Here is a 21876-nt window from a genome sequence, read left to right on the forward strand (position 1 = left end):
GCAGGTGCATCTGGCCTGCACATCATAGTGTGCCAAATCTTGAATCTCATAAATATGTTAAACACCGCCTAAATGGTTACACATGCTCCAATTCAATTGTTAGGCATTCTTTCCTTGATGTATTTCCTTTGTGTGAAAAATACAGATTTTTAATATTTATTTTCTCTTAATTAGTAACATTTGATTATTAAAGAAAATATGATTATGGAAAAAAAAGAAAGAGGGGCCCCTGGGTGGCTCAGTTGGTTAACTGACTCTTGATTTCTGCCCAGGTCATGATCTCAGGGTTGTGAAATCAAGCCCCATGTCAGGCTCTGCACTCAGTGGGGGAGTCTAGTTGGGATTCTCTCTCCCTCTCCCTCCCACCCCCCACTTGTGCTCTCTCTCTCTCTCTCTCTCTCCATATATATATATATATGGAGAGAGATATCTATATCTATCTATATATATATATAGAAAGAAAAAGAAAAAAGGGAAGAAAAAATTTCCTGTAGTCCCACCACTCAAAGAACATCCAGTACTTCCTCTTTCTTCACTTAGGTGTTAATATAATTTGATATAAAATTATCTAAAATGATATAAAATTATCACTTAGTTCATCATCAGTAAACTGTATTCACTTGTTTTTAAGTCAGATCAATCCCAACTTTTCATTATTGCTAATACTTGATCCTTGGAGTTAATGTTTTGTCCACATTTAAACTTATTTCTACAAATGGATTATCAGAAGTCAGAAGTTGCTTGGTCAAAAAACATAAATCAAGAATATATCATTTTAAATTTTCCTGATGAATATTCATTTCACTAAAAAGCGACTATTTCAAGACTTACATTTTACCACACCTGATAATTCATCAAGGGAGAGTGATTTTATATCTTGAAAGCAATTGAAGTTATTTATGGAAAAGATTATGCATTACCTTGTTGGAGTCTGGATTCTTAATGTAAGGTTCAGCACCACTTGCAATGTTCCCCATCAGTACTTTTTCTATTTTGGCCACCAAAACAATTTCAGAATGGGGATTGCTTACAGAAAATATAGCCTGTGTACAAAGAAAAGCATATTGAAGACATTTACAAAATTTCATTTTTTTAAGGGACAGCTTTAAGAGAATTTTTATTTTGGAAACTGATGTAATCTTTTGGTAAGAACAAAGAAACAAGCATTTTTTATGCCATCACAAGTAAACAAAAGTGCAACCTGCTTTGGAAATTTTAGCCATTCCTCTGGAAATCCTTTGATGTGAGGTTCTTCTGATTGTCTGGGAGTGACAGTGTCAATGTTTCCATTTTCCAAAGCCACCGAAGCCCCTGAGAGCATCTGCCTGACAGCAGTGTGATTTAGATCCACGTGAAAATCGGCAGAAATTTTCCTGCTCTCTCTGAGGTCATAAAGTGCCACACTCACAAAAAAAGGCTCAATCTGCAGGAAAAAGAAAGAATCGATGATTTTGATATAAAATTATTACACCTGCAATTGCCTCTTTAGTATATTACTAAAACAGTAAACTGCTACTATTTATATAAAATATTTTTAATGTCAGTAATATATGTCAAGTGCTAAGTGATTAGCAGTTTTGGAGATATATTCTGAGGTTACCCCTATGTCCAGATACTCATCAAACCTAACTTACCATTGGTAACTCCCACTGTAATCACCTACTACTATGGCTATCAATGGTGATTTTCTGGTGGTGATCATTTTTTGTGCATTTATTCATTGGTATTCTACTGTAATTATGACCTTTCCTTTCTTATTTATTGATTTATACATACAAGTATAGATACATAGATTACTACTATTTTATTCAATAGATTTTAATCTCTTAGTATCATTATTTATAGTGATGGTCAGATTGTCCCAGATTTGGCTAGAGGTAGCTCCTGTTTGTTTTGGTAGATCCTCATAATTTGGGGGGGGGGCACTTCTTGACTCAACAAGAGGTTGTAGGTTCATCTTAATACTTTCAACGTCCATTCATTTGTCCATATAGCCCTGGTTCCTTTCTGTGAGGGTGACATTGAGAAACCAAGATCTCAGTGCTCATTATGCTCATTGTTACTGGGACACACACACACATACACATGCACGTGTCCACACATACCATCCACATCTACAATGACTTCTTTATATCTATCTGTATGTGAATATTTATTAAAAACTCACGAGTTCATGTTGAAACTTGTATTTCCAATGCAAATCCGGAAGGCTTTTTTCAAGCCTTCTCCCTACTTATATATAACTCTTTCCTCCTATAGTGAAAACCTTGGCTCTTGTTATCATTGGCCTATTTGCTTATTTGCTTACTCAGTTTACTTACTGGTTCAAAGTAACCAGTCTCCCAACCATAGCCACTTTTTCTAATCGCTTTCTCTGTACTGCCCTGCAAAGTGCGCCACATCTTGCAAAGGCCAAGTGTAAGCCATTTCTGTGCCTCCACATGGCTTTCTTTTTCTTTTTCTTTCTTTTTAAAGATTTATTTATTTATTCATGAGAGACACAGACTGAGAGAGAGAGGCAGAGACATAGGCAGAGGGATAAGCAGGCTCCTCACAGGGAGCCTGATGCGGGACTTGATCCTGGATCCTGGGATCACAATCTGAGCTGAAGGCAGGCGCCCAACTGCTGAGCCACCCAGTTGTCCCATCCACATAGCTTTCTGCTCCCCCATAATCTGGAGGTCTTGTGAACTCCAAGCCTTTGTGTAACTGCCTCTTCACCTCTAGCCACCTTGCTATGGAAGAAAGGGGAGATGTGAAATAAAGAGAAAATGGGAAGAGAATGGAAGATAGGAAAGAAAGGGAAAATTTCTTGGTTGAGTTTTTTTTTTTTAAGATTTTATGTATTTATTAGAGAGAGAGAGAGAGAGACAGAGAGAGAGCACGTGTATGAGTGGTGGTGAGGAGAGGCAGAGAGAGAAACAGAGTCTGTGCTAAGCAGACAGCCCACCTTGAGACGCAGCCCCAGAACCCTGAGATGATGACCTGAGCTGAAGGCAGATACTTAACCAACTGAGCCACCCAGGTGTCCCCTTGATTAAGTTTTAAAGAAGCAGAATTTAGGTAAAGATGTGGTTAGAAGGGGTACCTAGGGTCACTTGAGTGACATGCACAAAGCCATAAAGTCATGAAAGAATACAAAGACCATGAAATGATACATTTGTGGACAATGCATTTGAGGAACATTAAGAAGGTACAACCAAACGATGCAGAAGTCCACTGTGTGTCCGGGGGTGAGGGGGCGTGGAAAGAGGTGTTTATAGGGGAATGCATGCATAAAAGAAAACTCCTAGGTTTGAGTACATAACAAACTAAGTGGATGTCAATGTGATTTACTAATATATACGATAAATATACAGAGGTGAGTTCTGGATGGTGTGCAGAGTCATCTCTAGGACATTCCAATCACAGTTGGAGATATGAATCTTAAGCCCAGCGAATGAAGCTAGGCTGGGGAGTTTTATATATGGGCTACTGTCTACCATGAGATAAAGAGAAGAGAATTAGAAGGGCATCCTGGGAAATATCAGCATGCAAAGGATAATTTTTAAAAAAATTTTAATCCCAAATGAAAGTATGTTCCGAAATATGGAAATTTCTGCTAGAGTCCCGGGAATCCTCCACGTTGCCACAGCTGCTGGGCTCCTCTCTGCCTTGCTGTTACTCTCAGCAACTCAAAGTTTATAAAGGAGATTGAGGAATGGAGAGAGATTTAAAGAAAAAAATGACAAGTTCAATCCTGCCAGAGTATCATAGAAACTGAAGAAGAAAGATTCAATAAAAAAAAGAAGAAGACGAAAGATTCAAGAAAGAAGGAATGTTCAACTAGAAAACCATCAAATGCAATAGAGATTAAATAAAACGAGGACCAAAATAAATACATGCATGTGTAACTACATACATATTATACATATGTATAGATATAAACAAATAATCATACACATGCAAGTAGATATAATTACATTTCATTAACTCTAGGCTTCTAAAAATGGAATATGCTTACAATAAACATTTTTACTTTTGTTTATGCTACTTAATTTTGAATGGATGCCTATCACCATGTATTCTGTGGACAAGCAGGTTATATACAAAAACATATTATGTTCATCATTGTACAGACTCACTCATGAGTACAATCCATCATGTGGATTGTACTGAGTGTTTGATAGGTATCTCATGTGCTTTAAAACAGTTCTATAGCTAGCTTATAACAGGGTTATTAGTGTAAGTCCTTAATATTAGCAGTACTTGCCAGCTTCCTTACTGTTAGAAACAGAACTACACACAAAAAATCAAATTCAACCAATTATTAAAAAATAAGAGAATTAAAAAGTGGGAGTTTTATATTTTACCATTTAATTTAGTTTAGAAAAACTTCTGGTTTATGGCAGCAGTTGTCTGCCAAGAGTTGCAAATGCAAAAATTATGTGAAAATAACTCAGGTAGGAGCTCAAAACACATTGAAGGTCAAGGGAAAAAATCCTATTATTTTTCGTGAATTGGGGGCATTTTGATTTTCATTTCTGCTTGGTGAATGGAAATAAATTACCTACTTTGATAATCCATCAGAAATTAAAGCTCATATGGTGATTCATTTATTTCTTCCAATCCACCTTTTCAACTTAAATGTCAAATCTTACTTTTTGAATCAGTGGCTTTTCAATAAGGATTTGTTTAATCAGGCACTTGAAAGCTGAACAAATGAAGTCATAGGCTTCTTATGTTTAGAGTTCTGTATTTTCTCAAAAAAAAAAATCAAGAACGCAAAATTTTCAAATAGCTCTGCTGTGAAGCAGGTTTTGGAATCAATTGCTATTTTCAAAGAAATATTTTATACTAGAAAACCATCAATTTGAATTTGGTTTTCAATGGACTGACTAAAAGATTACATGCTGTCAAAAACCGTTTCCTCATCAGGGAAAAGTTCTTTGAGGGAGTCTCTTTAGAAACTCATTCATTAAATGCAGGAGCTGATTCTTCGGCAACCTGGAGAAATATTTCGTTTAACTTAAAAAATATGTTCCCTGAATTAAAAATGATGAGTTTAAAAACAGGTAGATTAACAAGAGTGTCACTGAATAATATATAAACAATGTCATTACATAAAAAATTACTGTAGAGTTTAGGTGAGGCTGTTTTATTACTTTTTTTGTATTATTGCTTAGAAGCATGATGAAATTATTTTTTACAAGGTAATTTTCTATTTTTTTAAAAACATTTGTATCAACTTTAAAATAAAGTAAAAACAAATACGGACATTTAAAGCACCTCAAAAAAAAATAAAGCACCTCAAATTGACTTGTCCCTCTGGCTTTACAGACATAAAGGGCAGACTGACGCTGGGTTCTGAACTTGGGCATGTTCTCATGCTTGGCAAGATTGGCCCAAATACCAATGTTAAACCTCTGAGCATGTGTTTTAGTACAAAGAAAGGAATCCATGTGGAAGGAGTCGTATGGCTGTCACTGGAAAGAAAAGCCCATTATCTTCGAGTTTCAGTTTCTAAGTTGGGTTTTTTAAATCACAATTAAGGCTATGCCTTGTCAAAAAAACAAAAACGAAAACAAAACAAAAACAAAAACAAAAAACACGACATTTTTATTTAATAAGATGGTTAAATGCTAGTATGATTTGGGTTACATTTTCCTGATATTTCCAAGTAGTTTCAAGAAGCAAGTTTCTTCCTGTTTTGTTTTGTTTTTGTTTTTGTTTTTTAATTTTAATCCCAAAAAGAACTATGTTCTGAAATATGGAAATTTCTGCTAGAATCCGGGAATCCTCCACGTTGCCACAGCTGCTGGGCTCCTCTCTGCCTTGCTGTTACTCTCAGCAATTCAACACCATTTCACACAGCTGACACTCTGTCTTGGCATCAGCCATGCTTTTCTGGTTTATCTCTACTTCAGTGACCATTCTTTCTTAGATTTCTTTGGTCACTTCTTTATTCATCTGTTAAATATTTGTTTTTTGGCCCTTTTTCTATGCATACAGAAATTCCCAAATGTGTCTCTCTAGGTCTCTGTCTGGCCCAGGCTTCTCTACATTTATGTCTCATTCATGGCTACTCCCTCAAGCTCCAAACTTGTATCTGACTTTGCCCAATGGACATCTCTATTTGGATATCTAGTAGGCCTCTAACATGCCCATAATGGAATTCTTGGCCAATGTCTCCCAAATCTGCTCTTCATCTAGTCTTGTTCTCTTAGTAAATGGCACCATCACACATAGAAGTGTTCAAAGCAAAAAACAGAGGTTTATCCTTGAAAATATTTCTTCCCTTTATCCTGTATATCCAATGGATCAGAAAAACCTGTTCATTCCATTTACCCAACATCAAGTCAAATCCATCCATTTCTCTCCTTCTTCCTTGCCAGTGCTAATCTAAACTGTGCAATGAACTATGGTGGTAGCCTCCTATCTACTCTCCCTGGCCAACTCTTGTTTCCTCCAATCCCCGCCCCCCTTTTTTTCTGGTAGGATCTTTAAAAACAGAAATTGAAACTACACCATTTGAAAGGGTTTCAAATCACTACAGCCTCCACTCAGGATAAATCCAAACTCTTCCCTACAGCCTATACCTGACATTATCTTACCTTGTAACTGTTCCTCCCATATCATCTTTGTCCGCCCTTCCCCTCTGTATCTGCTTCCTGTTCCCAGAAATTGCCAAGACTTAGTAGTTTTGAGATGTTCACACTTGTTCTTTCTTCTGCTTAGAATATCTTCCTTCACCTGACCTTTATCCTTCTCACTCTTTGGGTCTCTGTTCAACTGTCACCTACTATGACCCTGGCACCCAGAGTAACCTGTCTCCCAGTTCCTCTGTATCACATCTGACATACTGATTCATTTTAAAGAACTGTGAATCATGTGTGATTATTATGTTAATTTATTTGGCCTGTAAAAAAATGTACTGTTTATTCTTTCCACAGAGAATCAATCTTTACAAGGGCAGGAGGGTTGTTATCTTTCCCCTACTCCCACTGTTTGCTCAGTACCTAGAACAAGTCTGGCTCTCAATAGGTGTACTGAATAAGTATTGGCTGAGAAATGAATAATCGTGACTTCCAGTGCTATCACTTTTACTCACATACCTGGTGCACAATTATAATCATAAAATAAGAGAAAGTTTCATTCTGGATGAAGATTCTTACTGGTGACACATTTCAATTTTAGCTTACTTGTCAACAGGGCTCTCACAAATAACACTGAAAATACTGATATGTCGATTGTATAGTATTCACAAAGCCATTTCCCATATATTAAATTAACAATAAATATGTAATCATTGCTTACTGCGCACCAAGTATTATCTAAGTCCTTTCCATATATTAATTTAATCCTCACAACAATCATTTGACATATTGTTATTACTGTGTCATAGAGGTGTGCGCAGGATGTGTGTGCTCAGTTTGTAGAGAAAACTTAATGCTGTTCTGTCTTCTAAAAGTAAATGTGGCTTATATAATGAATCTAGAAATAAGTCTTCTTCTTTGAGGCAAAAGATGACAATTGAGGGATGACTTACGAAAAATTAGAGTGGAATGAATTTTAAAAAAATGAAAGTGAACATGCCAATAAATAACACTGCTTTTTATTGATGTTAGGATTAGGTGTGATTTTTATTTTCTGGGTTTTTTTTAAAGATTTTATTTATTTATTCATGAGAGACACAGAGAGAGAGACAGAGGCAGAGACACAGGCAGAGGGAGAAGTAGGCTCCACACAGGAAACCCGATGCGGGACTCAATCTCTGGACTCCAGGATCACACCCTGGGCCAAAGGCAGGCGTTAAACTGCTGAGCCACCCAGAGATCCCAATTATTTTCTGTTTTTTTTTTTTTTTTAAAGATTTATTTATTTGAGAGAGAGAGAGAAAGTATGTGTGGGAGCAGGGGGAGAGGTAGAGGGAGAGGAAGAAAGTCCCCAAGCAGGACCCGCCCCACTCCCCCCACTGAGTGTGATGCCCAATGCAGGGCTTGATCTCATGATCATGACCTGAGCTCAAACTATGAGTTGAACATTTAGCCAACTGAGCTACTCAGGCGTTCCTATTTTCTTCTTTGTAGTTCAACTTTTAATGTTTATGCTCTCAAAATGCTCCCTTCCTATCAATACTGCTACAGTTGGTAAAGAACTATCCCCTAGACTAAGAACTCTCAAGACAGCTCATTTAGTAGGAAAAGGAATCTTGTGTTGATGTAATGAGCACTGTGGTGGTTCCCAAATATCAGTGACACACTTTTTTTCTCCCATTTCCATGTACCATGTCTACTATTACTTAATATTTATCTGATATTACTTTACTTGATTCACTATGTAGCCTGGTGTTCAGTAGTAAAGGCTATGAAATCACAGAGTTGATTTCTTTGTTTAAACTGTTCTCTAATATACATTCAAATAAGCATATAAATACTAAAAGAAGAAATTTGATTTAAAGGCCATCTCAGGTACCGCCAAGAAGAAACAAACCATATCTTGGGAAACTCTGAACCACTGTGTGATTTAATGGAAAGGACCCTAGAAAACTCCCTTTGACGAAGCTGCTTCTTTAAATTAAGAGGAAAATTTTATGGTAGTATATTTACTATTCCACTTCAGAACTTGTGCACTTTTGTAATGTGGAAAATGCTGTTATTCATACTCCCTGGTAGACTAGAGGGTGTGAACTCAGTCCCTGGAATTACCAGGAGTAGAAAAGATTTCAGCCAGGGGGGTATGATATTGGCTGTTCTGTATAGGATGTAACAGAGGGAAACTTACATTCGTTATCGGATCATTCTCATTCTCCGTAACACATCCCTGAAGATTTAAGTTGAGAGCTTTACAAATGATCATGATTCTCTTGGCAGCTTTTTCTTCAAATGGTTTGATCCCAGAGTCAGTTTCTAAAAGGTCCTTTTTCTGAAGTTTCAAGGTCTGAAAAAAAATGTTAAAAGTCTCTCTCAACAAACACCGGTCATAAAAAAAGAAATTCTAAATTATAAACTGTGTTCCAATTGTGTGGATCAAGTTCACGTCTGCTTAGAATTCCGACTTACATCTATATCTGGATCCAGAGAGAACAGATTTAGCCTCTCCATATTTCGGGTTGTTTTGACAGTCTCTTCAGTTTCTGTGAGGTACTACAGAGAAAACTGTATTAGCTCTCGGTAATTAAGTATCCAGATACAGCCTAGCCCCATCCACATGCTAAGAAGTTGCTCTATATTATCACTATTTTAATATCATCCATTAATACTCAGCAAATCTTATCAAAACATGCTTTTATTTTTTTAAGTGTTGTATAAATGTAGTCTAAATCTTAAAATACAACATTTCCGTCTTTTCCATGAAAACAATTACTAATAAATAATTCAAATTATTTGTATAGCAAAATGTCAGCTTTATTACTTTTGCGAAGTCTGGGTGTGGGCTGTTTTCTGAAGACTCTGTTTCCTCTGGCATGCATTCACAAGTTATAGAATTATCCAGCGAATCTTGAAAAGATACACCAAGACAGGTCATTAAGTAATATTCATGAATAATACATTTGTCTAGGCTGTGACATATCAAAACTGGATGTGGAATGGATGTTGGTGAGCAGATGCCTTCATTGTACCTGGCTCTAGGACTCCATTTTGTTATAAGATCTGGGCCTGGAAATCAGACCTCCTGATGGTCATGATGAGATTCTTTCCATGACACCACCCTGAGCTCATAAGAATTCTTGACTCTTCTAATACTAACTACCTTTATACCTGAGGTTGTCATGACTTACTTTATCAATGCATACTAAAGTTTTCTTATATGTGTATATATTTTTGATAATTCTGACCACCTCAGGCCATCAATTTCAAATCCACATTCTAGCTTCAGTTAGTTAAACTCTCTGAAACTCTGTAAACATTAATTCTCTCATTGATCATTATTAAGTAAATCATGAATTTACCTAAAACATCTACCATTGTATATAGTAGTTGTATTAAAGTCAACCACCGTTTTCTTTCCCATTACCCTATATCTCTTTTACTTAATAGCATATGACATTTAAAGATTCTGGTTTCTAAAGTCTCATGGTGCTGGGCAAAACATGTTAAAATAGTTCTCCTTTGGGAGAAGTGACCAACTCTGAAGGTAAACTTGTCTTTCATATGATCATAGACCTGTTTTTCTACCTTTCATATCACCTCTCCTTTCCTCTCTCTTCTCTTTGCCTAGAACGAATTAGAATCTTAAGAGGTAATGAGGATGAGAAGAAGATAAATTTTTTATCTTATAGAGATCTCTAATATGGTACAAAATTTATGGAACTTTCACATATAAGCTGGTCTCAGTATGGCCAAAAAGCATAGATGACAAGATACCTCTTTTTTTTTTTGGAAAGATATCTTTCAACTAAAAGGAAGTAATTCATGTTTGTCTTTCTATAATATCATTTTAATTAAATGAAACGAAAGGCTATTATACAACTACCCCATCTAAGAACCTCCCATCAGACATGGGTATATTTTTGATACTGTTGACAAATTACTTCCTTCCTCAAACCATTGCCAGTAAACTCAAAATCATATGTGTGGCGACCTTCACTATTCAGTGAAAGTCAAGATTTAGGGGTGATTTTCTGGGGCAAATAGCTCAGGGGTGGATGAGCCAGATGTGGTAGTTACCACAGTCATTGGCAGCTTAAATGAACCCAATGTGCAGATCACACTTTGAAAACAAAGGGAAGTGGACACACGTGCTCTCACCCAGCCCCAGATCTGCAAGCTCTGTGCTCCTCCTCCCCTGAGAGGGCCCCTCAGGACTGATTTGCAGGATGCGGTTGAGGGTGTGGATCCATTCATCCATATCTGACTCTGTCTCAGCCGCCAGCACAAAATAGGTTAGGTCATTCATTTTTAATTCAAAGGCATACTTTCTTAGTCTGTTATTCTGTGGTATAAAAAGAAAGAGAGAAATTAAAAACCCCAGATAGTAAGTCTTAGAGAGTGAGATACATTTCTTATGGGGTCACACTTCCGAAGAGTTTCCATATGGGAGAGTAACATAAAGATCAGCCAAAAGAAGGGAAGCATTTGGATGGCCATGAATTGTTTTGTTTTGTTTTTTTTCAAGTCTTTTTGTATGAACAAGTATTCTATTTAGGTTTTTGATGATTGGATGAGTACGGTGGTTAACAATTTTCCTCTTCAGGTATCTGTGGGAATAGACTCTATACTTCACTGGTTGATTTGAGTCACTGTCTTCACTTTCTCATCCTGTGTTCTGTCTACTACTCACTCCAGCTGGGCTTTTGGCCCCGTCGCACCCAGGGCAGCACTTGCCATGGTTGTTAACAAACTCTATGCTGGGATGTTTCCTTCTTTGTATCTTCCTTGACTTTTCAGTAGAATTAGTATGGTGGCCACTTCCTCCTTCTTGAAATCCGTCAGTGTCTGGTTTCCATGACCACACTCGATTCTGATTTTCTTTCTTCTTCACTGGTCACCACTTCTCAATCATCTCTACTGGCTCTTCTTTATCTTGATGATATCTAATGCTAACCTTGGCTCTGCCTTAGACTCCTTTCTCTCTCATCTGGTCAATGGCTTTAAAGGACATGACATCCACAGGGCAGGACACCACATTCCTTTTGGTGGCTCTGGCCTTTTCATCAAACTCCAGGTTTTTCTCTAACCTCACATCTCTACTTTGCCTTTGGTGGTAAACTGATGAGGCTGTGCTCTAGATCCTGAAAATGTGCTCTTGTCACAAGCTTTGTTGGTGTCACAAGGCTCGAAGCAGCCCTTCCCCCAAGTGTGTGCTTGCACACAATCAGCATCATGTTTGTCCCCCATCTACTTAGAGGACTTGTTGTCACTCTTCAGATCTCAATCAGAGTCATACTTGCTCAGTTAGCCCTTCCTCAATTCCTCAGTTAGGGCAAGAGTCTTGTCTTCTAGGCACTTATCACCATTTGGAATTATATACTTCTTCATTTTCATTTGTTTGTTTTGACCAACATCTGTCTCTCTCATGGCTGCCTCTAGGAGGACCGGGCCAGCTCTGCTCACCATTATATCCTGTGCTGTCATACAGAAGGTCTCAGTACCAGTGTGTTCAACAGTCACCTTTTATAAGGGAATAAGATCAGTTCTTATCTTTGGGGAACTGACATTTGTAGGGAATAGTGAATGAACAAAAGGTTGAAGGAATAAAGATTTTGTGCAGTGCAGAGAATTAAAATGGTCTCAGGGACTGAGTAGCTACTTCATACTGGTCTTCCATGGATGGAGCATCCAAGTTGAAATCTATAAAAAAAAGTAAACTGTTCCAATATGGGAGAATCCCACTGAAAGTGGAGGGAACATAAGAGCAAATTAAGGCACTTTGATATTCCATCTCTAATTCACTCTCGGATAATTCTGATACAGGTAGTCTACTCTTACCTATACTGCTAGGAAGCCATTAGGGTACTCACAATTATAACCGAGTGAAGTCTATGTACTTAAGATAACCCAGTAAAATACAAATAGGAGAAGAATCATAAGTTGAGAGTATCACTATAATGTGAGATTATGTCTTAACATCAAAGTATAGAATTCTTTTTGACAATGGGATTGCTATTCTTGGTGGCAAGAAAAAATAATTTTTAATATATTCCCATTAATATCTTCTTTGCAATGTTCTCAGAGACTATCCTAAAATAGCTTGTTCCTTTCAAGTTCCACAATATCATGATTACTACCACAAATTTGACACTTACTAAACACTTGTCATCTAGATGCCAGGTACCGTGCTGAGCATTCACAGCCATTATTCCACTTAATCCCATAACAACTCTGTGAGACAAATTTTATTTTTCCATTTAACATGGAGGCTTGGGGAGATAAATTAAAATGTGTTTGGGATTCTGCAGGTAGCAAGTGGCAGAGAAGAGAAATAATCTTCTAACACTCTAACACCCGCTGAGATGACCCAGGAGCAAAGAGGACATTCAGTGAATGCTATTCTCCTTCCTTGCCCCCTCCGTGGCACAGTCACGTGCCAAAGGGATAGTCATGGCCTGGGACATCATGGATTCTCTCAGTGCTGAGAATAGATAGGGGGAACACATACGTCTCAAGAAAGAAAAGTCAGGCACTGAAGGAGAAAGAATTAGCTGAAAGAAAACCCCAGCAGTAATACTCACTGTAGAACTTCATACCTTAAATGCCACTTTCTAGATTCTTCCAAGGACAAACTCTTGGCTCCAGCCTATACTTTTTTATTCTCATCAAGTATTACTATTTCTTTGCCTTGGAATGAGTCACTTACTGACTGGCTTGTTTAACAGTCTATGAGCTGGAGATGGGCATAGGTTGGTTGGTTATCCTCAGTGCTCAGTACAATGATAGCAATCATTCTTTTTTTTAAGATTTATTTATTTATTCATGAGAGACACAGACTGAGAGAGAAAGGCAGAGACATCAGTGAGGGAGAAGCAAGATCCTCACAGGGAGCCCAATATGGCACTTGATCCCGGATCCCGGGATCACGACCTGAGTCGAAGGCAGGTGCCCAACCGCTGAGCCACACAGGCATCCCGATAGCATTCGTTCTTAAAGAGGTGTTTACTGTGTTCACATATTGTGCTAGGCAGAGGCAGACACAGTCTCTGCCCTGCCAGAACAGGGGAGACAGGCATTAACCAGTTAATCATACAAATGTGAAACTGAAACATATGCAAATGTGGTGAAAAAGAGGTATAAAATGAAGGTATAAAGGGGAGCCTGGGTGGCTCAGTTGGTTAAATGTCTGACTCTTGATTTCAGCTTAGGTTATGATCTCAAGGTCATGGGATGTAGCCCCACATTGGACTTCATACTTGGGGGGGAGTCTGCTTCAGATTCTCTCTCTTTCCTTTTCCATCAGCCCCTCCTCCCACTTGTGCTGTCTTTCTCTAAATTAAATTATAAATAAATAAAATCTTTGGGAAAAAAAAAGTAAAAAATTCTTCCTGTGAACAGGAATCCTATTGCAATATGAGAATACTGCTCTACTCATAGGACCCCCTGGGTTCTATGAGAGCAAAAGGACAGGATGACTTTGACTAATAAAAGGTCAGAGCTGCATTTTGAGACCATTTTGGCTGCAGTATAAAGAGTGGGGGTTGCCAGAAAGGCAGCTATGGCCTCAAACTTTAGTGTGCAAAGCAAACATCTAGGCAGCTTCTTTAAGAATGCAAATTCTTAGAAGCTATGATATCCTCAGGAGGTGTGGGCAGACACCCTCCATACACTCTGATGCACACTCTTGGAGGTTCTGGTGAAGGAAGTCCATAAAGCCACTAGCAGTCTGCCCTGACATAGAGGATCTAAGGGCAAAGACAACTTGGTTGAGAGCAAATGTAAAAGGCGACATGGTTTTCCTTCACAAAAAAAGAACAGAAATAGACACAGAGGATAAAACTCAAAATGCTCAGAGCTCAGGGCATAGCTTTGGCTAGCATATGGCTAAACACAAGCAAAATCTCAGTGTTATCTTGAAAACAGATAAAAAATCTGGTTCATTAATCTCATGCCGTAACTAATGTGGACAGGGAAATGTAAAGGTATGTAAAATGATGTAAAATGCTTTCATTAATTATATTAATTAAAAGTGGATGGAGCTGCAATCTGCTTTCAAATGCAGATGACAAGGAATTCAAAGAATTCTAGATACAAAACATGACAAAACATGGACAAAGCTTTATTTTCTAAATGGCATTCTGTGCTCCAAATGAATACGGTTGCCCGCTTCAACATTTATTAAACATATTTTATTAAAAATATTTTGTAAAATATTGAGCAAAGTATAATAAGCCCTTGTTTCTCAAAAAGGGGCATTTATCAATGAAATAAATATTCCATTTGCAGCTTCTCAAAAACCAAATCATTTTTTCTATTTGGAGTGAAATAGAACTACTTGCCGTATACAGAAGCTTATGCTGGGGAAGACTACGATGCCCTAAGTGGTTTTCTGTCTCATCCTCTGTGATCTCTAAGATAATGGCATATAAAATAACAAAAAAAAGGACAAAAATAGAAAAATCCATGGGACATTTTAATAATCTTGAAATATGATCATTACGTCATTACAGTGATAACCAAGAAATGATCGTATTATTATTTTTTTGTTCCTCCAATTTTCCTGTTTCCCTGAAAACAGTGTCCTTTGTGGCAGATGCAATGACTTTGTCTACTCAAGCCTACCACAGTCCCTCTACATGGCTTCATAAACTACAGGAAACTGCGAATATGTCCTCATGCCATCTGATGTGTCTAATGAGTGGTAGCACACTGGTCTGTTTCTGCAGTATTCATCTGGAAAGGTTCTGGAAGAGATACTCCAACAGAGCCACCAAAACCAATGTAGAACCAAATGTCAAGGGAATGTACCCAAACAAAATACGTAGAATATGGTGTACATGACATATATGTACTATAATGTATAATAAAGCCACATGTGGTGATAACTATAATTTTATTTTTGCATATGTTATCAGAACCTATTGTTTGAGATGTGTCACTCATTTTATCTGCTTGTTCTACACTTGTTTTGTTCTTATTCTCTGCATTCTCCCACAGGCTAGGAGCTCTTTGAAGACAGGAGCTATATTTGGTCCATATTTGGCTTTCCCACAATGCCTTGAATAGCAAAATTTTCAATATATATTTGCTGAAATCGATCCTGCACCTAAAACTCAATGTTTAAAATGACACATGAGCATATCTTTGCAGTGTCCCTTCTGTCCCTGTGGCTTATGCAGGATAAATGTGTGTATATATGCAGGCATGCCCACACGATACATGATAACCGACTCATTTCCTTGGGCATCTATCTGTAATTTTGGACATTCTCCCACTTCAAACCTAATTTTGTCATTTATTAGCTCTGTGACTTGGGAAAACCACTCTATCTCCCTGAATTTTACTTTAATAAACTGGGACGATAACAATGCACGTTCCATCAAGTGTTGTCAAGTAATATATCAGATGAAGAAATGTACAAGTGTCATTCTGGTTTTTATTGTTTTCATTGGAAATGAGATTCTTTGAAGCTAGAGTTTGCTACTGGAAGTTTTCTAGGTCATGTTTAGTTTCTAGATTTGTTTTCCTTGGCAGGTACACTTTTTCCTCCCCTCCCAATTTGACTACCTTTCTGTTGGCAAGCACATTCAGTTCTACAGTCCAAGCTGCTTTCTGGTGTCTCACACCTGGCCCTACTTCCCTCATGTGGTGAGTTGCCGGAGCTGTAGGATGTATCTGAGTTTCTAGACATTTCTAGACTTCAGTTAAGCAAATGAGGCAATTGTATTTTTTTGAAAATTTTATTTGTTTGTATGAGAGAGAGAGAGAAAGTGTGTGCATGAGTTAGGGGAAGGACAAAGAGAGAAGGAGAGGAAGAGAATCTCAAGCAGACTCTGCACTGAGCGCAGAGCCCCACATAGGGCTTGATCTCATGATCCTGGGATTGTGAGTTGAGCTGAAACCAAGAATTGGACACTTAACTGACTGAGTCACCCAGACACCCCAACACCTTAGAACCCATCTCACAAGGTGGCAGTTTCTGCACATAGGAGCAAATAAGCAGTGCGTGGCCCCCCACTCCCATTTGATCCTGTATAAAGTGACAACGGTCGTCATTAACGTTGTGGTAGGATACCCAGCAGATGGCATTTGTGGACTATTCATCCTCTTCCATAGTGGCAGGACCTTGAGTGGATGGATGGATGGATGGATGGATGGGTCGGTGGATGAATGAATAGGAAGACTCTGAAGGAACAAGACCTGATAACACAGGCCCAGATATCCCTTTGTACCAGATCAAAACAGAAGCAGCAAAAACTGGAAGTTCTGCCCCAGACTGGTAGTTCATGGGATATAAAACAGATCTAATATTACTATTTGATGATATTACAAAGTGGGAAACTACTGTTATTATTTTTTTCATTTTTAACTAAGATCCAGAAAATTTCCAAACATAAACATCACCATGAAAACTCTGAGAAATCTGGGTAGGAGTTTTTCTCTGCTTGATGTCACTCTTGAAATATATTTCTAAGAATTCCAAGGATTATTTTTAGAAAAACACAATGATATAGATTGGGTCTGAATGAAAAAACTAAAATGGTGTGTTTGCTAAGACTCTTAGGAGTTTGGACTTCCGTAGAATGCCAGATGGTAGGTATCATTTTTGAGCTAAGGTTCTTTCTTCCTCTTTTCTGTTTTATTCAAGGGAAACTGATAATTATTCTTGACAAAATAGGCCTGACTCATTCTATTATTCATTTGTTCTGTGCTTTTGTGTGTACAAGTTTCATCTTCAGGGACATTTTGTACCTGAGAGCTTGTGAGAACAATGACTAAACTTGCAGTATCTCATTGAGAATCTTCTTTCCAGTTGTAAGGTCTCCTAAGTCAGAAAGAGCTACAAGCAAACATGTAATAACCAGGATCCAGATACAAAGTGATAAGTAACCCAGATGTCTGTGTTCCCAAAGTGACCTCAAGAAGCTGGAGGTCTTCCCACCATCAAGGATTACAAGTTCTTGATAAACAGGAATAGAAATGGGGGAGGGGGTATAGACCTGAATTCTTTAACAGATGTAATAAATGTTCCCAAATATTTGCATGGCTTTCACTGAAAAATGAAGTAGGATTATTCATCTGTGCTTTAATGTGGAAAATTTACCTTGGGGAGTCCTGCGAGCTGACCCAGAGCTGTTCATCACTGTTCTGTGCTCTTAGAACATTCAACAGACAGTGCCCTTTATAGCTTTTGTGACACTGTAATAGTTAGGAATGAGCCTGTATCTCTCTCTGGTTATGACTTCAGCAGGGAACTCCCAACGTCTCAGTACAGTTCCTACTATGTCATAGGGACTAAATAAGTTTGTCGAATGAATGAATGAATAAAAATAAATGAATAAATAAGCGTATTTAAGTAGAAATTTCAGGAAGGTGAATTGAGATTTTCTAGGAAGGCCTTTCCACAGTAGAATGTCCATCTATCAAAGTAGTGACCTTTGTACTTAATGGAAAGACTATCATCAGCTAGATCTGACCTTTACTGCTCACTTGCTTCTACTCACTGACGTTTGTCCTACATTTTTCCTTAAGCTTTTCTTTCCAGCTTATCTCTTAACTCAGGCAAAAGACCTGAAGGGCATACCATTCCGTGATGGAAACCAAAACTACTCCTCAAGCACTAATTGCTTGAACGAAGAGCTCCCATGGCCTAGGATGTCCAGACCAATTGGAGCTCAATTCCCAACACCCCCACCTGCCCCATGCAGATGGACCATGAAAGGACCCACAGAATAACTAACAATTACCTTTACCTCATTATAATATTAAAATCTCTGCCCAGAGGCACCTGGGTCATTCAGTTGGTTAAGCATCTGTCTGGGGCTCAGGTCATGATCCTGAGGTCTGGGATCAAGCTTCACATTGGGCTCTCTGCTCAGCTGGGAGCCTGCTTCTCCCTCTCCTCCTGCCCCTTCCCCCCACTAATGCTTTCTCTGTCTCTCTCAAATAAATAAAATCCTTAAAAAAAAAATCTCTGCCTAAATAGGAGCACAAGACTCATTTACATAACATACATTATATGTATAGGCATGTCTCCTTAAGACACATATATGACCTTATACCTGCCTCTAAACATACCGACAAGGCTTCCCTTTCTAAATATTTTAAGCAACCTTAAATAAAGGAAACCCACTCACTCTTGCTGGGGATTCCCAGCTTTGGAAATGATTCCCTGGGATCTCCGGATTTGCTGCAAATAAAGTTTCCTTCGCATGACAACTCACCTGGTAAAGTTTCTACCTGTGACTCTCCAAGGAGTGAAATCACATTTGTTCTATTATAAGACGAGGGGAAGGATGACCTAAGACACACTGTCTCCCAGATCCTTTTCACATGCTAGCATATTATTTTAGTTTTTACAGATGAAGAATCTGAGCTCACAGCTTGAGTAACATACTCAAAGCCTCCAATAGTCAGTGGTGAAACCGGGATTCGAATGCTGACCTGTGGGAGCCCCAAGCTGTGTCTTCTCCTAAAAGACACTCTCCAGATCCAATGTGTCACTTAAGCAGAGATTGAGGCAAAGTCTAAGACCAGATGGAGAAAAGGTTCCTGTAGTAAAGAGTCAGATTCGAGCGCTAAGGTGTGTGCTCAACACCGAGTTCTAGAATTCTTCGAAGTAACAATTTCATATTAATATGTATCTCTGCAAGCTTGATATGTAGCATGGGCTACAGTGATACTTCCTAAAAGATGATAATGCATTTGCTAGAGCAAGCTTTGAAGGAAAAAATGGAAAAGGCACTATTTAAATTTTTGTAGTTCAATGTCTATAAAATGTAATCATTGATCTTTAACCTGCCGCTAAAGTTCCACTTGATAGTTCTAAAGCCAGAGTTTCCTTTGGGATCAGCAATAGAAAACTATCTCCACCCTCCATTAAGACCCTTATTGCCCTTTCCATATGGAAAGCTGGAGTCTGCATTGAAACACAATTATCTTTCACTTCCAGCCCAGCGCTCAGCAACACTTAATTAATTCTTTCCTTTTAAAGTTCAGCATTATTACTTTCTGGAGGAATTCCAGATTTTAACAGATAAACCATCCAGAAAAAGGCTAGGCCTAAGTGACTGGAGAGAACTCCATTTTGCATCTGCATATCCAAGTGCCCCTGGTATTAATCCAAGATGTAATCTGTCTATGGAGCAAGCTCTGTGGATGCCTGTGGCTCGGTGGGAAGGGATCTGCTCTCAGTGACCTGTGACCAGAAACACAGTCCTTGAGCTCAATGAGCCAGCGTCTTTCTGTGAAATTCAAGATGAAATTGCTATAACATTCAGTTGCTTCAGGTTTTATGTAAGAAGGAGTGAGGATACTTATTTCAGCCGAGCGGAAAGAATAAATGAAAGCAAGATGTCCAAAGAAGTCTATGAAATTATTTTGCTTCCCTTTGCCACAGTGGTCCATGTCACAGAGAATAGCTTAAACAATAGACTGAAGATCAAGACCTTGCAGAACAGCATTGTCTGTGAAAAGCACTGAGTTTGTTCCTGAAATTAAGTTTTTGGGAATCGATATAATCCTTGTCTTTGAAGGAAATCTCTTTAAAAGGAAGATTCTGTCTATGTACGCTGCAGATTTCCTCTCTATTACCCGACAATAAAGATAGTATTTATGAAGTATAGTGAACTATATGGTTTATATATTATCTTACTGAATTCTTTAGCTCAGTGGCTCTCTACACTGTCACCACACAAGCAGTCATTTCCCCCTTCGCCTCAAATTCACCCAACTTGCGTGTTTTGCCTCAGGACCTTTGCACTTGCTGTCCTGCTCATTCTTTAGTTTTAGGTCAAATAATTTCTCTTTGAAAATGTTCTTCTCACTTCTAGAACATTAACATTGCTTTCCGACCTTACCATTTGTCTCTCTCCCTTCCATAGCCCTGTTTCTTTTCTTTTTTTAAATTTTCTTTATTCCAGATTTTACCAGCTGATTCCATTCCGTTGATTTCTTTCTTTGCTTATTTTCTGTTTTTCTTTCTTTATTGGAAGTGAGTTTTGTGAAAGCAAAAATCGAGGCTGCTTTGTTTTCCACTGAATCCCTAGTCTAGAATGGTTCTTGGGTCATATCAGATACTCCATAAACACGGAATGAGTGACTGATGATTGGATGAACACACTCACTGATTAAAAAACCCAAGAAGTGGGGGAGAAGACTCAAGGAAAAAGAGGGATTTCTACTCACCTGTACCACACCTGTACAGGAATCCAAAAAGATGCAGCCTTTGGGTTCTTTGGATATTTTTTCATCTTTGTAAAAATTCATGATGTAGGAGTTATCTGGCAACTGAGTCAGCTGGAAGTAGCGCTTTTTGAAGGACTGAATAAAGGAAAAGATATACAGAGGTCGTTCACATTGCGGTGTGCTCTCACAGAAATTAGAATTTTTCTAATTCCTTCCAGAACACTCCATTCCCAGGGCACTGTTCTAGAGAAGAGCATCCTCCCTTCTCATAAACTATGACATGAAACATCAACTCAATGCAAATGACTCTCCTCTGTGCTCTGACCGAAGGAGGGGGTGTCAAGAAAGCTGGCAGAAACAAAGATGAGTCTCGATGTCTCCTTACCCGAACAGTAACGGTATTGTTCACGGTGCTGTTAAAATTCCCCTTGTAGAGCCAGCCAGACTTGAAAACTCCAGTTCCTCCCGCTCCCCCACCGCCCTTGGAGGACGAGTGGGAGGTGGTATCCTGTAGAAAAGGCATCACTGGCATGACAGCAATCTTTTGTGCATCCCAGATCTTAGACACAGCACTTGAAAATGAACCTCCTCTTTCTCTCATTGACTCATCTTAAACCATCATGTTCAATTTCAAAACAAACTGTGGCTCATTGTAGCTAAAAGCCCTAACACAAGTAGCTACTGCGGCTTTTACGTAAAACTGGTCAGAATGTGAACTGCTCTAGTGAAAGGAACTAATTCTCCTCCTCCCGTTTTCAACATTTCGTTTTCAACAATTTACTTACTTCATCCTTATCAGCGTCTTCATGGTCAACCTCAAAGGAATGTGAGGGAAGTTTCTCTGGTTTGTATTCTGCTCTGGTGTTAAGAACAAACAAACAACAAACAAACAAAAAAATAATTTCTGATTTGTCCTTTGAGACATGGCTTTCGTTTTCCACAGTTCCCTAGGTAACAACTCTTGTCTTTTTAAATAAAAATGATGTAATCTTGTGAGGGGCCTACTTCCTTTGGACGTGCTAACTTTCCCCTACACTGTTATATCTTATCGCTGGCAAATGAATCTCTATTTTAAACCATGGAGCTGCTCACTATACAGATTTACACATGCCTTCTT

General features: G+C 38.4%; 1 protein-coding gene across 13 annotated transcripts in view; it reads right to left on the reverse strand.

The window, feature by feature from the left end:
* Positions 1 to 21876, reverse strand: part of DOCK10 (dedicator of cytokinesis 10) — a 260663-nt gene that overhangs the window by 87401 nt on the left and 151386 nt on the right. For 12 of the 13 annotated variants that reach the window (XM_072796446.1, XM_072796443.1, XM_072796440.1 and 9 more), the window contains exons 5-13: positions 21545 to 21617; positions 21145 to 21267; positions 20760 to 20894; positions 10731 to 10914; positions 9394 to 9479; positions 9042 to 9125; positions 8764 to 8919; positions 1202 to 1423; positions 921 to 1043 (exon numbers count right to left, since the gene is read on the reverse strand). In XM_072796446.1, the coding sequence (XP_072652547.1) occupies positions 921 to 1043; positions 1202 to 1423; positions 8764 to 8919; positions 9042 to 9125; positions 9394 to 9479; positions 10731 to 10914; positions 20760 to 20894; positions 21145 to 21267; positions 21545 to 21617 (1186 nt within the window). Of the gene's footprint in view, positions 1 to 920; positions 1044 to 1201; positions 1424 to 8763; positions 8920 to 9041; positions 9126 to 9393; positions 9480 to 10730; positions 10915 to 17676; positions 19521 to 20759; positions 20895 to 21144; positions 21268 to 21544; positions 21618 to 21876 lie in introns of those variants that run through there. The other variant, XM_072796448.1, reaches the window with a different exon arrangement.

Source organism: Canis lupus, chromosome 24 (genome assembly GCF_048164855.1).
Source record: "Canis lupus baileyi chromosome 24, mCanLup2.hap1, whole genome shotgun sequence".
NCBI lineage: Eukaryota > Metazoa > Chordata > Mammalia > Carnivora > Canidae > Canis > Canis lupus.